The following is a 16,646-nucleotide window of genomic DNA, read 5'->3' on the forward strand; positions in this document are numbered from 1 at the left end:
AACAGTAGCAGAGCATCTGTCACCTGCATTTGTGGGCTTGCAGTAGAGGGTGGGGACTCTGTGCGCAATCCCAGGGGACAGGATACAAGGGGTTCCCTTCTCTGCCTCATAGGACTCCTTTGTGCATACATTAGGGATGGTCCCCATGTTGAAACTTGTTATTATGCAAGGATGCTATTTCAGATTATTTTGTAGTTAGGGGGTTAGGATTATTTTGTGGTTAGGCAAAAAAATTAGGGGAGCGGCTGTAGCTTGGTGGTGGAGCCTGCGCTTTGCATGCAGAAGGTCCCACGTTATTCCTGCATGGAGCAGGGGGTTGGACTTGATGGCCCTATAAGCCCCTGTTCTATGAGTCTATGATTCTACGATCAGGCTCCTCCTGTATCGTCCGGTTGCAAGATCTCAAGTAGGAGGTGCTGGGGAAAGATCTTTGTGAGTTGCTGTCAATCCCAGTAAACTATACTGAGTTAACTCGTCCAAATGGTCTGACTCAAGGTGAGACTCAAGATGTTTGGGTAGGGGGAGAAAGCAGGGAAAACATTCCAAGAAAAAATCCTGCTGTTGGAAGTGTACTTAGAGCAATGGTGGCTGGTGCCCATTGGGACTAGTGGGATGTAAGGCAGGGAGACCAGCAGCGGGCAGAGATTTGGAGAGTGAGAGAAATCTGTGGCTTTTTCCATGGCTGGAATGTAGCCTTTCTGTACAAAGAGTCACATCCGTTATTTGTCCTACTTTTGCTCTGGCTTTACTCACTGGTATTATGTGGCCCCAGGAACCCTGCTAGCAAGGGAATGTGGCCCTTGGACTGAAAAAGGTTCTCTGCCTCTGGCATTATTTTTTTTGGTAATGACAATATCATCAATATACCATTAACTGCAGTCCAGATGTGGCTCTAGAAGGACATGGGCAGAGCAATCCAAGTGCCAGGGAGCCAGTGGAAGGGGGGCTGGCAGAGGAGGAGCTGGCGGAAAGCTCTGTGGGATCTTCCTGCTCGGGAGCCGCGCACTCCGGCTGAACACCGGCTCCATGGGGAGCCACGCGCATCGCTGGCTGGGAAGCACCAGCTCCCACAGCTCAGCCTCCAGGGGAAAAAGCATTCCCCATAGAGGCCCATTAAAAAAAATTAGTTTCCGGGTGGAGGGAGACCTGGGGGAGGGCTCTGAATGCAAGGAAGATATCGTGTAAGTCCCCCCCCTGCAGCTCTTCCTCAACCATGCCCCCATCATGACCCATTTTCAGAGCTTTTGCCAGCTTCCACCAGCCTTCCATCTGCTGATGATGGCTGGGCTGGGGTGAGTTGGATGCTGCGGCTGAGCCACAGTGATGCCGGCAGATTCCTGGCAGTGCCACAGCTCAGCCATGGGGGACAGCTGCTGCCAGCAGAGGCCAGTGGAGCCTAGCACAGTCAAGAGCCTGATGGTGCCACCGGGGATCCACAGTATGCAACTCACCCCAACCAGGCGGAAAGGTGAGCTGGATTGCACCCCTAATCTCCAGTTTCTACGGACTGTAGAGAACAGGTTGGGTGCACTGCTCAGCCAGGGGCAAATTCACCAGAAGTAAAGGTAAAGGTGTCCCCGCACTTGTAGTGCGAGTCGTTTTCCAACTCTTAGGGTGACATCTTGCGACGTTTACTAGGCAGACCATATATATGGGGTGGGTTTGCCAGTTCCTTCCCCAGCCTTTCTTTACTAGCATGGTTAACGAGAAAAGTCAAGGAAGCTCTTAGAGGCAAAAAGTCTTCCTTCAAAAAATGGAAGTCTTGTCCGAATGAAGAAAATAAAAAAGAACACAAACTCTGGCAAAAGAAATGCAAGAAGACAATAAGGGATGCTAAAAAAGAATTTGAGGAGCACATTGCTAAGAACATAAAAACCAACAACAAAAAATTCTATAAATACATTCAAAGCAGGAGACCATCTAGGGAGACGATTGGACCCTTGGATGATAAGGGAGTCAAAGGTGTACTAAAGAACGATAAGGAGATTGCAGAGAAGCTAAATGAATTCTTTGCATCTGTCTTCACAGTGGAAGATATAGGGCAGATCCCTGAACCTGAACTAACATTTGCAGGAAGGGATTCTGAGGAACTGAGACAAATAGTGGTAACGAGCGAGGAAGTTCTAAGCTTAATGGACAATATAAAAACTGACAAATCACCAGGCCCGGATGGCATCCACCCGAGAGTTCTCAAAGAACTCAAAGGTGAAATTGCTGATCTGCTAACTAAAATATGTAACTTGTCCCTCGGGTCCTCCTCCGTGCCTGAGGACTGGAAAGTGGCCAATGTAACGCCAATCTTCAAAAAGGGATCCAGAGGGGATCCCGGAAATTACAGGCCAGTTAGCTTAACTTCTGTCCCTGGAAAACTGGTAGAAAGTATGATTAAAGCTAGATTAACTAAGCACATAGAAGAACAAGCCTTGCTGAAGCAGAGCCAGCATGGCTTCTGCAAGGGAAAGTCCTGTCTCAGTAACCTATTAGAATTCTTTGAGAGTGTCAACAAGCATATAGATAGAGGTGATCCAGTGGACATAGTGTACTTAGACTTTCAAAAAGCGTTTGACAAGGTACCTCACCAAAGGCTTCTGAGGAAGCTTAGCAGTCATGGAATAAGAGAAGAGGTCCTCTTGTGGATAAGGAATTGGTTAAGAAGCAGAAAGCAGAGAGTAGGAATAAACGGACAGTTCTCCCAATGGAGGGCTGTAGAAAGTGGAGTCCCTCAAGGATCGGTATTGGGACCTGTACTTTTCAACTTGTTCATTAATGACCTAGAATTAGGAGTGAGCAGTGAAGTGGCCAAGTTTGCTGACGACACTAAATTGTTCAGGGTTGTTAAAACAAAAAGGGATTGCGAAGAGCTCCAAAAAGACCTCTCCAAACTGAGTGAATGGGCAGAAAAATGGCAAATGCAATTCAATATAAACAAGTGTAAAATTATGCATATTGGAGCAAAAAATCTTAATTTCACATATACGCTCATGGGGTCTGAACTGGCGGTGACCAACCAGGAGAGAGACCTCGGGGTTGTAGTGGACAGCACGATGAAAATGTCGACCCAGTGTGCGGCAGCTGTGAAAAAGGCAAATTCCATGCTAGCGATAATTAGGAAAGGTATTGAAAAAAAAACAGTCGATATCATAATGCCGTTGTATAAATCTATGGTGCGGCCGCATTTGGAATACTGTGTACAGTTCTGGTTGCCTCATCTCAAAAAGGATATTATAGAGTTGGAAAAGGTTCAGAAGAGGGCAACCAGAATGATTAAGGGGATGGAGCGGCTCCCTTACGAGGAAAGGTTGCAGCATTTGGGGCTTTTTAGTTTGGAGAAAAGGTGGGTCAGAGGAGACATGATAGAAGTGTATAAAATTATGCATGGCATTGAGAAAGTGGATAGAGAAAAGTTCTTCTCCCTCTCTCATAATACTAGAAATCGTGGACATTCAAAGAAGCTGAATGTTGGAAGATTCAGGACAGACAAAAGGAAGTACTTCTTTACTCAGCGCATAGTTAAACTATGGAATTTGCTCCCACAAGATGCAGTAATGGCCACCAGCTTGGATGGCTTTAAAAGAAGATTAGACAAATTCATGGAGGACAGGGCTATCAATGGCTACTAGCCATGATGGCTGTGCTCTGCCACCCTAGTCAGAGGCAGCATGCTTCTGAAAACCAGTTGCCGGAAGCCTCAGGAGGGGAGAGTGTTCTTGCACTCGGGTCCTGCTTGCGGGCTTCCCCCAGGCACCTGGTTGGCCACTGTGAGAACAGGATGCTGGACTAGATGGGCCACTGGCCTGATCCAGCAGGCTCTTCTTATGTTCTTATGTACCCCCCAGCGTATGCCGGGTACTCATTTTACCGACCACGGATGAATGGAAGGCTGAGTGGACCTCGACCCCTTTTACCGGAGATTTGACTTCCTCCTTCCGTTGGAATCGAACTCCGGCCGTGAGCAGAGCTTCAGCTGCGTTACCGCTGCTTACCACTCTGCGCCATGTAGGGTCCTTCACCAAAAGTAGGCTAGGCTTTTCTGAGCATACTGGAACTTGGCAGCTTTAACTGGACTGGAGACATAACCTGTAATAGAGGAAAGAAAGTGTATAAGACGTGCTTTTAAAGAAAATTGTTGTTTGGTGTGTGTGTGTTAAAAAAAATCAAATGCGGGGAGAAATCTTAGCAAAAGTGGTGTCTTAAAAGTACTTATGACTGCTTTTTAATGCTTCATAATTAGTTGAAAACTGATCACCACATGTCCAACGGTCACCCCATCCACGCCTTGTGTCTTTGGTGTAGAGACCAAGTATATGTGCCCGTTTAATCGTTTGTAGAAATAGCCACTTAATGTGTTGAACCAGTGAGATATCAGTGTTGCTAAGGAATAATCACATCAGAAAGAAGGGAAAGTGAGGGCATTGCTCCCTTTGTCCTCCTTAAATGATGCCCCTGTTTCCATGGAAGGATTGCCTTTTACTGGATCAGGGGAATTGCATGTGTAAGCACATAGACTTCAGACAGCTCCGAAAGATAGCTTAAGGAAGCATGAACTTCTCTGCCCTCCATTAATCTCGCAACAGGATCAACTAACATCCTAACACTTTTAATGACAGCATTAAGTGTGAATTTTTTAGGATTCTGCAATAGACAGGCTTGCAAGACTGTTTCATTTTAAAAAAACACTAATTGAACCAGCTTTCCAGTTCATACATATAGAGTGATTCATTAATCACTCTTCCTCATTACACATCTGATCACTTCTCCATAATGCATCCAAGGGGATATTATGATGCTTTCCTCAGAGTTAAGGAATAGATTGTACAATTAGTTGAACACTGTCTTCCTGATTTGTTGCAAAGTGATGTGCACTTGCATATCTTGCAAACGTGCCATCATACCTCTCAACCAATAGGGATCTTGTCATTGACTTTGGGCTTATTGACAAATACATGTACATCACTTGATGACTGCAATATCAAGGGGTGGAGAACCTGTGGCCCACCAGATGTTGTTGGACTCCAAATCCCATCAGCCCCAGCCAGCATGGCTAATGGCTAGGGGTGACAGGAACTGTAGTCCTGCAAGAGAGGTCCACAGATTCCACACCTTTGGTTTGTATGCATGAATAGGCCATCCCAGATACAATACTACAGGCAAAACTTTCATACCACCTCCCACCCAATGCTTTTCAATGCCTGGCATTCAAGTGCACAGGTACCTAGTTTACTGCAATCAAGTGCTGTGTCTTCATGTGTCTTTGTTGCTAGAGGCCCAGGTGACCTCAGTGGCTAGGAGTGCCTTTTACCAGCTTCGGCTGCTAAGACACCTGCGGCCGTTTCTGGACTAATAATAATAATAATAATAATAATAATAATAATAATAATAATAATAATAATAATAATAATAATAATAATGATGATGATGATGATGATGATGATGATGATGATAGAAGTGTATAAAATTATGCATGGCATTGAGAAAGTGGATAGAGAAAAGTTTTTCTCCCTCTCTCATAATGCTAGAACTCGTGGACATTCAAAGAAGCTGAATGTTGGAAGATTCAGGACAGACAAAAGGAAGTACTTCTTTACTCAGCGCATAGTGAAATGATGGAATTTGCTTCCACAAGACACAGTAATGGCCACCAGCTTGGATGGCTTTAAAAGAAGATTAGACAAATTCATGGAGGACAGGGCTATCAATGGCTACTAGCCGTGATGGCTGTGCTGTGCCACCCTAGTCAGAGGCAGCATGCTTCTGAAAACCAGTTGCCGGAAGCCTCAGGAGGGGAGAGTGTTCTTGCACTCGGGTCCTGCTTGAGGCCTTCCCCCAGGCACCTGGTTGGCCACTGTGAGAACAGGATGCTGGACTAGATGGGCCACTGGCCTGATCCAGCAGGCTCTTCTTATGTTCTTAATAATAATAATAATAATAATAATAATAATAATAATAATAATAATAATAATAATAATAATAATAATATATGTGATGGCCCCAAATACATGCAAGAGATGAGCATGCACATGCAAACAAGGTGTTTGCAAAGACAGAACTGAATCATATAAACAGAGCCAGCCCAAAACATTTTCCTGGCTGAAGCAGAGCAGCAAATTCCCCCTTTCCCACAGCTGGTCCAGTTAGTTGGCAATGGAGGCAAACAAAACACCACAACCTTCTCTCTCTTTCTGGCAGTAAAAATGTAATAATAATAAACAACATGACTAACAATTTGCTGCTCTTTTGTAAGCTGCCTGAGGTGACTGCCTCACCTTGCTTAATGGTAGGGCCGGTGCTGCTGGCAAAGAAGCTCAGGTGAGTCAGACTAAGGTTTTTGCTTCGAACTTCAGCTAAAACCTAAAACTGGGCAATAAAGGTCTCAGATCCAAATTCCAAGTTAAAGCAGGTTGCAAAAGTCTGGGGACCAAGCACTGGGCATGCTTGCAACTTTACTGAGGAACTTTGTTCTCCTTTCAAGGCCCTGGGCAAGCAGGTGGGCCTGCCACAAGGAAGGTCCCACCAGAAGTGTGTAAGACATGGTGCCTGGCACCCTGCTCAGATTTGCAAAATTTGCCTTAAGTTATATGCATGCACACGCAAATGATGTGAGGTGTGCAAACTTTATAGACAAGGTGTGCAAACTTTACAAAATGTATGGAGATCTTCCCAGACTGCCTAATGGTTCAATTTGCAGAATGCAAATGTTGCAAGTTTGGGGAACATAAAAGATTCTGTCTCAATTCTCCTGACTGTGGGCTCTCAGTATCATCATTCATCTTTGCAACCAGCCTCTTGGCCTCCAGTTACCAGGGTCTGTGTTGTTAAATGTCTAGTAAGAACTAAAAATGTTCTTGTTTGACATGCCTTTTCCTCTTTTTTTCATCTCTCGAGGCTTTTGCTTCTGAGAAATCACCTGATCCAATGGCAGTCTTCTTCTCTGGATGTGAATACTAATGATATTGCCAAATGTCTCGCCAGAGCTTCTGCTTGAGCCTTTACAGATATTTTCTCAATCACATTTCCAAACTTCCCCAGCCCGCTGCTATCATTTCCTTATTCCGTCCCAGAGACAGCCTCAAGACAATGCATCCCAGAGACAGCTCAGCTCAGCAGTGATGGCCCAAGTCATTTTGCTTCCTGAACCAAAGCACCAAATAGTGCCCTCTGCCCCACCACCTCCGTGCAAAGGCCAACACATTCACACATCAATGCCTGCCTTCATCTGTCTCCTTCATTTGGAGGGCAGTGATTTCTGCGAGATAAAGCTTTAAACCTGTGGCTGTCCTGGGTGAATGCCATCCCTGAAATGCACCCAAATTACTGTCAGAAGCAGCTTCCTTCACCTTGATCTATGGTAGAGCTGACACTGTAATTCAAGAAGCCCACACACTGAAGTGTGGCTAAAGTATGGGGTCACCAACCATTTTAGGTCCATGGGCAAGTTTGGATTTTTGAACAAGTGCCATGGACATGCTCTGATCACTTCCCACCTCCAGATCAGGCCCCTCCCGAAAGCAGCCCCACAGAGAGAGAGAGAGAGAGAGAGAGAGAGAGAGAGAGAGAGAGAGAGATGCACACACTTCACCTTACCAAGGGATTTACCAAGAATTAATCTGAGCCTTGAAAGAAGAAATGGGAAAGAGATGGGACCAGTGTGGTGTAGTGGTTCGAGTGTTGGACTAGGATCTGGGAGACCAGGGTTCGAATCACTACTCAGCCATGAAGCTCACTGGGTGACCTTGGGCCAGTCACTGCCTTTCCGCCTAACCTACCTCACAGGGTTGTTGCAGGGATTAAATGAGGAGGGAGGGAATCATGTGCACCACCTTGAGCTCTTTGGAGAAAAGGTAGGATATGAATGAATGAATGAATGAATGAATGAATGAATGAATGAATGAAAGAGTATCACTCTTCCAACTTCCTCATTCAGCTGTATGCACTTTTCAAGGGAGCAAAAGGTTACCACGCTCGCCACTTCATGACCAGGGAGGCAGTGAAGAGGAGACTCTGAGACTTCATGGGTGCTAAGGGAAGACCTCAAGGGCACCATTGTGCCCACAGACCACAGTGGCGACCCTGGCTTACAGTATTATAAGAATAAACCAAATCATTGACAATTCACTGCCCTTTAATGGTGCCTTGAAATCTGCCTTGAACCATGACTGCTAAAGGTAATGGTCAAAGGCAAAAAGGAAAACAAAGATGCAAGGATCAAAACAGTACTGAAAAATGTGTGGAATGTTAATAAAATAGTAAATGTCTTAACTCATTTCAGTAAAAGTCTTTTTCAGGGGCACCATTATTCAAACAATATCAAAAAATATTTATAATACAAATTGTATTATACAGCCACAAGAGTGGCTGTATACTATAGTCAGCATGGACTTTTTGCATCCTGCAATGTTAAGTTGAAAATACCCCCCATGCCATTTTGATCCTTCCCATAAACTCAACAAAACCTTACAAAACCTATAGACCTGAACTCAGAAATGCTTGCTTAACAACCCTCTAAATCAGCCTTTCCCAACCAGTGTGCCTCCAGATGTTGTTGGACCACAATTCCCATCTTTCCTGACCATTGGCAAGGCTGGCTGAGGCTGATGGGAGTTGTGGTCCAACAACATCTGGAGGCACACTGGTTGGGAAAGGCTGCTCTAAACTTTCATGGTGATACACAAAACAGTCAGAGAGAATCGAGAGTCCAAAGTGTAAAAAGAGAGAGAGAAAAACCAGACCCCTTTTGGACTTTTTTCTGTCAGAGTTCTCATAATTTGTTGAAATTAATTAAAAATCAGCCATGTTCACAGAGTACCTGTAATCCTATTACTGACCTTGCCCCATATTGTAACCTTCATCTTCTGCAGTTTAAAAGTTAAATGATTTTAATTAATTTAAGAAATTTAGCACTGAAATCTATTATAACGTCGGGCATGCTCAGTAAGAACCAATTGTCAGTGTTCTAAAAGCCATACTCACAGCTGCTTGGCTTGCCTAATCAGGTGGCCACACCCACACCAGACCTTTATTTCACTTTAGACAGTCATGGCTTCCCCCAAACAATCCTGGGAAGTGTAGTTTGTGAAGGGTGCTGAGAGGAGACTCTTATTCCCCTGACAGAGCTCCAGTGGCTAGAGTGGTTTAACAGTCAGCTGCTCTGATTGAAGCTCTGTGAGGGAAACAGGGCATCTCCCAGCAACTCTGAGCACCCTTCACTAACTACACACCCCAGGATTCTTTGGGAGAAGCCATTACAGTGTAAAGTGAAATAAAGGTCTGGTGTGGATGTGGCTTTGGTTTAAATTTGGGTGGGAGGCTACATGTGCCTGCTGTAGAATAAAAAGGTGGGGGAAACGCTAAAAAAGAATGATACTATTCACAATGTTTTCCTTTTCGAAAGGAAAGGGCCTTCCCCTCCGCCCAGTGCTCACGCATCCAATCTCCTTCCCTCCCCATTCCTCCCATTCCTGCCCTCATCCTCCCCTCCCTGCCCCTCCCACAGGTCATTCTAAGCATGATTGCACAGGAGTAAATTCCACTGAAGCTTGCAAATGATCAAAGCTGCCCTCCCCTCCTCCTCCCTCCCTCTTGCTCCTTCCCTCTCCCTTCCTTCACCCCTCCCTTCCCCTCCCCATCTCCTTCCAATCTCCTTATTCCCCTCCCCTCCCTGTCCCCTCTCCCCTCCCCCTCGGTGAGTTTTACCTGTCCTAAGCATGAAAGCATGGGAATAAATCCCATTGAACTTAATAAGCATGCAAATGGTCTGATCAAGTGGATCCAGGGTGTGGTCAACGCATCATTGCGAGAGGGAGTGGTTCCAGCCACATTGAAAGAGGCGGTGATTCAACCGCTCCTGAAAAAGCCCACCCTGGACCCATTGGTTTGTGTCAACTACCGACCGGTTGCAAATACCCCCTTCTTAGAGAAGGTGATTGAGAGAGTTGTGGCGCAGCAACTGCAAGTACTCTTGGATGAAACAGATTATCTTGACCCATCCCAGTCTGGGTTCAGGCCTGGTTATGGGACTGAATCATCCTTGGCCGCCCTGATGGATGACCTTTATCGGGAGAAGGACAGAGGAGTGCGCCCTGTTATTTTTACTTGAACTCTCAGTGGCTTTTGATACCACTGACCATGGTCTCCTTCTGGGCCGACATGGTGAGATGGGTATTGGAGGCACTGTTTTACAGTGGTTCTGATCCTATCTCCAAGGCCACTCTCAGACAATAGCATTGGGTGACTGTCTTTCGGCCCCCTGGCAGCTGTGTTGTGGGGTGCCGCAGAGTACCATCTTGTCCCCCATGCTGTTTAACATCTATATGAAGCCCTTGGGAGCAGTTATCAGGAGCTTTGGGGCGAGGTGTCAGCAGTATGCTGATGATACCCAGCTCTATTTCTCTGTAACATCTGAATCGGGAGAGGCTGTGCAAGCTCTGGACCGCTGCCTGGACTCGGTGGTGGGCTGGATGAGGGCCAATAAACTGAGTCCGAATCCTAGGAAGACGGAGGCACTGTGGGTTGGTGGTTCCCGAGTTCGGATAATTGGTCAGTTGCTTGCTTTGGACGGGGTCATACTCCCTCTGAAAGAGCAGGTCCGTAGCCTGTGGGTGCTCCTGGATCCATCTTTGTCACTAGAGGCCCAAGTGACCTCAGTGGCTAGGAGTGCCTTTTACCAGCTTCGGCTGGTGAGACAGCTGCAGCTGTTTCTGGACCAGGATAGCCTGACCACAGTTGTCCACATACTAGTAACCTCCAGGCTGGATTACTGTAATGCACTCTATGTGGGGCTGCCCTTGGGGTTGGTCCGGAAGCCGCAGCTGGTGCAAAATACGGTGGCGAGACTGCTCACTGGAGCAGGGTATCGCCAACATGTCACCCCGCTGCTAAAAGAACTACACTGGCTGCCCATTTGCTACTGGGCCAAGTTCAAGGTTCTAGTTTTGGCTTACAAAGCCCTATACAGCTTGGGACCAGGATACCTGAAAGACCGTCTCACCCCTTATATACCCAGTCGATCATTGCGCTCTGCAGGTGAGGGCCTCCTGCAGATACCATCTTATCAGGAGGTTCGTTCTGCACAATATAGGAAACGGACCTTTAGTGTGGTGGCACCTTCCCTGTGGAATTTCCTCCCTTTAAATATTAGGCAGGCACCGCTATCTTTTCAACGCCTTTTGAAGACTTTCCTCTTTCAACAAGCCTTTTAAGTTGAGACCTATCCCAGTCTGCATCTGTATCAGAATTGTTTAATATGTTTTAATAATGTTTTTAACCCTTTTTAAGGTTGTTTTTAAAAATGTTTTTAATGCTGTTTTGTTTTAATGTATTTTAAGATCTGTTTTATTATGTTTTAGAGTGTTTTTGTGCTTTGTCTGCCACCCTGGGCTCCTGCTGGGAGGAAGGGCGGGATACTAATTAATTAATTAAATAAATAAAATGATCAAACCTCCCCTTCCTTCCTCCTCCCTCCCATCACCTCCCTTTTGCCCCTTCCCTCCTCCTTCCTTTACACCTTCCGCCTCCCCTTCCAAGTCCCTCCTTCCCCCTTCCCCCTTCCCCCTTCCCCCTCCTTCTGCTCCCCTCTCCCCCCTTCCTCCTTCCCTCTACTGCCCCTTGCCCCTTCTCCTCCCCCGTGGTCAGTTTTACCTATCCTAACCATGATTGCATGTGAGTAAATCCCACTGAACTCAATAAGCATGCAGATGATCAGACCTGCCTTTCCCCTTCTTTCCCTTTCCTCTCCCTTCCTCCTCCCTTCTTCCTCTCCTTCCCTCTTCCTTTTTCCTCCTCCCCTGCCCACTCCAGGCCTCCCTCCCACTGAACTCAATAAACATGCAAATGATCAAACCTGCCCTTCTCCCCTCCTGCCTGCTCCTCTCCCCCTCCTCCCCTCCCCATCCCCTGTGGTCAGTTTCACCTATCCTAAGCATCATTGCAGGGGAGTAAATCCCACTGAACTCAATAACCATGCCAGTGATCAATCCATTCTCAGCAAACTTGCACAGGATCCCATTTTTTACCTTCTGGATTAAAAAGCAGAGAAATTCACTAATAGGCAAAAAACCTTGCGGTTTAATATCCGGTTTGTAGCCAACAGATATTTCTATCAAATTTTTAAAAGCAAGGAAATTGGGCAGCTATAGTCAATGCACCAGGGAACTAGGAGACCTGACATCCTCTCTGAGATATTGCCCAACAAATTTGTCAAAATGCAAACAAATTTAGGTTGGTCTTTCACAGTCCAATCCACTTCCTGTGTAGCTTGGAAGAATTTGGTAACATGCCTCTGAGCACATGGTGAGTGGTGGCAACACTTGCTATCAGCCCAAATAACAGAAACAAGACACGTGCTGTGCTGATCTTGTTTTAGCACAGCTTTTCCCAACCAGTGTGACTCCAGATGCTGTTGGACCACAACTCCCATCAGCCTCAGCCAGCATTGCCAATGGCCAGGAAAGATGGGAACTGTGGTCCAACAACATCTGGAGGCACACTGGTTGGGAAAGGCTGTTTTAAGAGGAAGGAAGCAACAAAATTAAAACAGTTGATATAGTTCAGATAGTCACTTTAAATATGTTTGATTTACTAATCATTTTCATATGCATAAATACCTAAAACAAAATACAACTAGTAATAAATATAATCTATTGAACCTCCCTATTGATTCTTAGTATAGATGGTTGACGCTACTCATTTGATTGTGGTTTTGTGGTTTTAACTATGATTGTCGTATTTTATTTTTCTGTTTTTAGTTGTTTTATTTGTTAGCCACTCTATGCTCCTGATTGGAGTATGGGCAGGTTATAAAAACAATGACTGAATGAATAAATAGATTAAATAGTTTATAGAAAATGTAGTGAATTAAATATCATATTGATGCAAATTCACTCCAAATCTCTCTCTCTCTCTCTTTTTGATTACATAGAACCAGCAACTTACTGAAACATTTCAAACTCCTTTACACACTGGTTGTATCCAAACCAGGGTCAGTGGAGTTCTGTTTGCACATCAGAACTTCCATTTCCTCTCCCCACCCCTGTGCATCCCCAAAATCATATTCAGAGGGCCCTCCAACCCTCTGGAGCTGATTTTGAGGACACACATAGGGCTGCAAGGAAGTGAAGAGGGAGTTCCATTCCGCTAGTGCAAGTTTTTTGCACTAGCAGAACTGGGATATTAGATGTCCACCTTTGGGTGCAAACCAAACCCTGATAGATGCCCAGTGGGGCTTAAGTGAGTGATGAAGCCACAGCTACAAGACAGCCAGGACAGAAGGCAGGGGCAGGAAAATCACTGCACCAACCCAGATCAGGCCTGATACTCTCATGCAATGGCGGTGGAGCCAGCTGAGGATCTAATGGATCCCAGGCCAGCTCAATTCCTCCCCACCCCCAAACACCTTATTTTGGGGATTTCTGCAGGCAGGCAGCAGCAGCAGGGAGTTGGACTCGATAGCCTTATAGGTCCCTTCCAATTCTATGATTCAAAGAAGCTCAATAAGTTATATTTGTTGCCACTATATTATTTATGCACACAGTGGGATTTGTAACTATAGCATTGTTAGTTTTACAGTTAGCAATTTTATGAGCTTTAGGCTGTGATTCCATATGTGCTTACCTGTGAGTAAGCCTCATTGAACTTGACGGGATTAATATTATTTATTTATATCCCACCCTTCCTCCCAGCAGGAGTCCAGAGCGGCAAACAAAAGCACTAGAATAAATATTCTACTATATAAATGTTTATTCATTCATTCATTCATTTCAGTATTTATAGGCTGTCTTTCAGAGTTCTCTCCCAAGGTGGAAGAGATTATAGGTGGTATTCAATGCTAGTTCTACTCAGAGTAGACCCATTTAAGTTGATAGGCATGGCTAATTTAGGCTTATTCATTTTAACGAATCTACTCTGAGTAGGACTAGCATTGAATGCAACCCAACATTTCACTGTAACGTGTTACATTCCATGACTGATTTATTTGTTTTCTATCCTGGCCTTCCTTCCAGAGGAACCCAGGGCGAATGGAGCACTTCCCCACCAACCTCAGCCTGCCCTTGCTTGCCTGCCGCCTTACTTAACAATCAATCCAGGTATTTGCATTTTCTGTCAGCTTCCTCCTCCTCCTTAGTCTCTGTGATGCCCTTGAAGAACTCAGCCTGGAGAAGGATGGGGACAAAACTAGAATTCATTGGCTCTGCCCATCATTGGCTCTGGCTCCACTTACTGTTGGGCTCCCAATCTTACACCCTTCCACTGGAAAGAACACTCTGGTTGTGGGACTATTAAAGCCTGCAGTTGGCTCCAGATATGTACTGGAGGACTGACATGCTTAGAGCCAAGCTACATATGGCATTTATCAGGCAGTTTGCCCTTTGAATGCAAGCTGTTTCTTTCAGAAACTGCCTGCTTGGGTGGGGGGTGGTATCTGGATTGGGACCATGGCATGGGGAATAGTGGGGGTTTAACTTGTTGCATCCAGCTATAGTCTTGATGCAGATCGGACACCCCATGCCTGCAATTTTCTTTGGAAATAAAACTGCCATTGGAGCAAATGGGAGCTTCTTTCCAGTGGAGGCAACCACTCCACAGGGAGCTGACCGAGGTCCTGATTTCCTGCAACCAGTGGTTATATGTATGTTGTGATAAATTTGCTTCCTGTTAAATGGCTACCTGCATCTCCAGCCCCACAATCATATGCAGTTGCGTAATAAAAATTATTCTCCCCCTTTGAATAGAAGCATTATTTAGGTGACCACCTTGCTAAGTAGTTACCTGGACATTGTGCTAAGTTATGCCTTGGAAAATGGTTGTCCGCATTCATGAGGGGAGCAACTGCTTTGCATGCAGAAGGTCCCTGGTTCAATTCCCAGCATCACCAGCTAGGGCTGGGAGAGAGTGTTGTCTGAAACGCTGGAGGGCCACTGCCAGTCAGTGTAGACAATACTGAGCTAGATGGACCAATGGTCAGACTCAGTATAAGGCAGCTTCCTGAATTCCTGTTGTTCTGGTCTCTGTCCCATCATACTCTACACTCTGCCTGAAAACAAGCTGTCACAATTACTTGTGCAAATGTCACACATTTACATGACCAGGTATTCATGGTAAGTGGTGGTGTTGATTTTTGCAGCCATGAGATCTGATTGCAAATTCAGTGGGGGAGGGAAGAGGAGGAGGGCAGAGAAGACCTCCACAATTTCTTTTCCAGAGCAAACTTAACAGTTGGAGGAAAGTATTTACCGAATTGCATTGAGAAGCATGCAGTCTTTGCATTATTTATTATTAGCTACAGATAAGTATGAGATGGAGGATGCCTCAGGCCATGAATTAGTGATGTTATAAAATAACCTCCCAAAAAAACCTTTTAGGAACTACAGTGAATAGGTAAGAGCTCCTGATCATATTCCATAACTTCTCTTGGCTTCTTGCGGGACCAGATCGGAGACAAGCATCATAAATAAATAACCTAAGTGAAGCAATAAGAAGTGTGGGTGGGTGAGGAAGAAATCTCTTATTTATTTATTTGTTTGTTTATTTATTTATTTATTTTATATGCCACCATTCCTTCCAGTAGGAGCTTAGGGCAGCAAACAAAAACACTAAAAACACTCTAAAATATAATAAAAACAGACTTTAAAATATATTAAAACAAATATCTTTAAAAATATATTAAAACAAAACATCATTTAAAAAAAAAAAAGTTTAAAAACACCTTAAAAAGCCATTCCAGCACAGACTCAGACTAGGATAAGGTCTCTGCTGAAAAGGTTTGTTGGAAGAGGAAGGTCTTCAGTAGGCGCCGAAAAGATAACAGAGATGGTGCCTGTCTGATATTTAAGAGGAGGGACCTCCTGATAAGATGGCATCTGCAGGAGGCCCTCACCTGCAGACCGTAGTGATTGACTGGGTATAAGGGATAAGATGATCTTTCAGGTATCCTGGTCCCAAGCTGTATAGGGCTGTCATATGATTATATTAAACCTGTAACTATTTCACAGAGAGAGAGAGAGTTTAAGAGGGTGAGAAATTTACTAGAATCCTAACAAGAGTCTCTCTTAGCTCCGACCTAAAGAAAACTACAACTAGCAACAATGAGGACAGAGTAAGGGCTTGTTCAGTGATAGCCTCTAGTTGTATGAAGCCCTCCGCAAAGAGGCTCACCTGGCACCTGCTTTGCTGACATTTCAGTGCCAAGTGAAGACCTTTTTATTTTCCCAGGCCTTTTAATCTGGTTTAGGTTTGAGCTATTTTTACTCTTTGCTATTATTCTTCTGCTGGTTTTATACTGTTATTTGTTGGATTTTTTTTTCTTGTGAGCCAGTCTGAGAACTTTATATGGCAGCCCAACTGTAAATAAATTAAAGAAAAATGAAACTTGATAAAAGCATCACCTTTAGAATTCCTATATACTTTATCCCAGGGCTGGGGCATCACCTCACTAGAGGTGTCATGGCTGTCAAACAAGGCTATCAATGGCTACTATCAGTGATAGATATGTCTTCCTCCACTGTTGGAGGCAGTGAGTAAGTAAGGGAGTAAGTCCCATTGAACCCAATGGAGCTTACTTCTGAGTAGACATGTATTGGATTGCAGCCTTAGTAGTAACATGCTCAATTTGTGGGAATGTGTCTGGAACTATGGCCATAAAGATAGTAGGCTAT

General features: G+C 44.9%; 1 protein-coding gene across 3 annotated transcripts in view; it reads left to right on the forward strand.

Moving 5' to 3' along the window:
• ONECUT2 (one cut homeobox 2) overlaps positions 1-16,646 on the forward strand; it is a 105,916-nt gene that overhangs the window by 65,563 nt on the left and 23,707 nt on the right. For 2 of the 3 annotated variants that reach the window (XR_009761224.1, XM_061615203.1), the window contains exon 2: positions 13,995-14,078. The exons of the other annotated variant lie outside the window; for it this stretch is intronic. Coding sequence is in view for 1 of the 2 variants with exons in the window: in XM_061615203.1 (XP_061471187.1) it covers positions 13,995-14,078 (84 nt within the window). In the remaining variant the exon portion in view is untranslated. The remainder of the gene's footprint in view (positions 1-13,994; positions 14,079-16,646) is intronic. 3 annotated transcript variants of the gene reach the window in all.

This window comes from Rhineura floridana, chromosome 1 (assembly GCF_030035675.1).
Source record: "Rhineura floridana isolate rRhiFlo1 chromosome 1, rRhiFlo1.hap2, whole genome shotgun sequence".
In the NCBI taxonomy this organism is placed as follows: domain Eukaryota; kingdom Metazoa; phylum Chordata; class Lepidosauria; order Squamata; family Rhineuridae; genus Rhineura; species Rhineura floridana.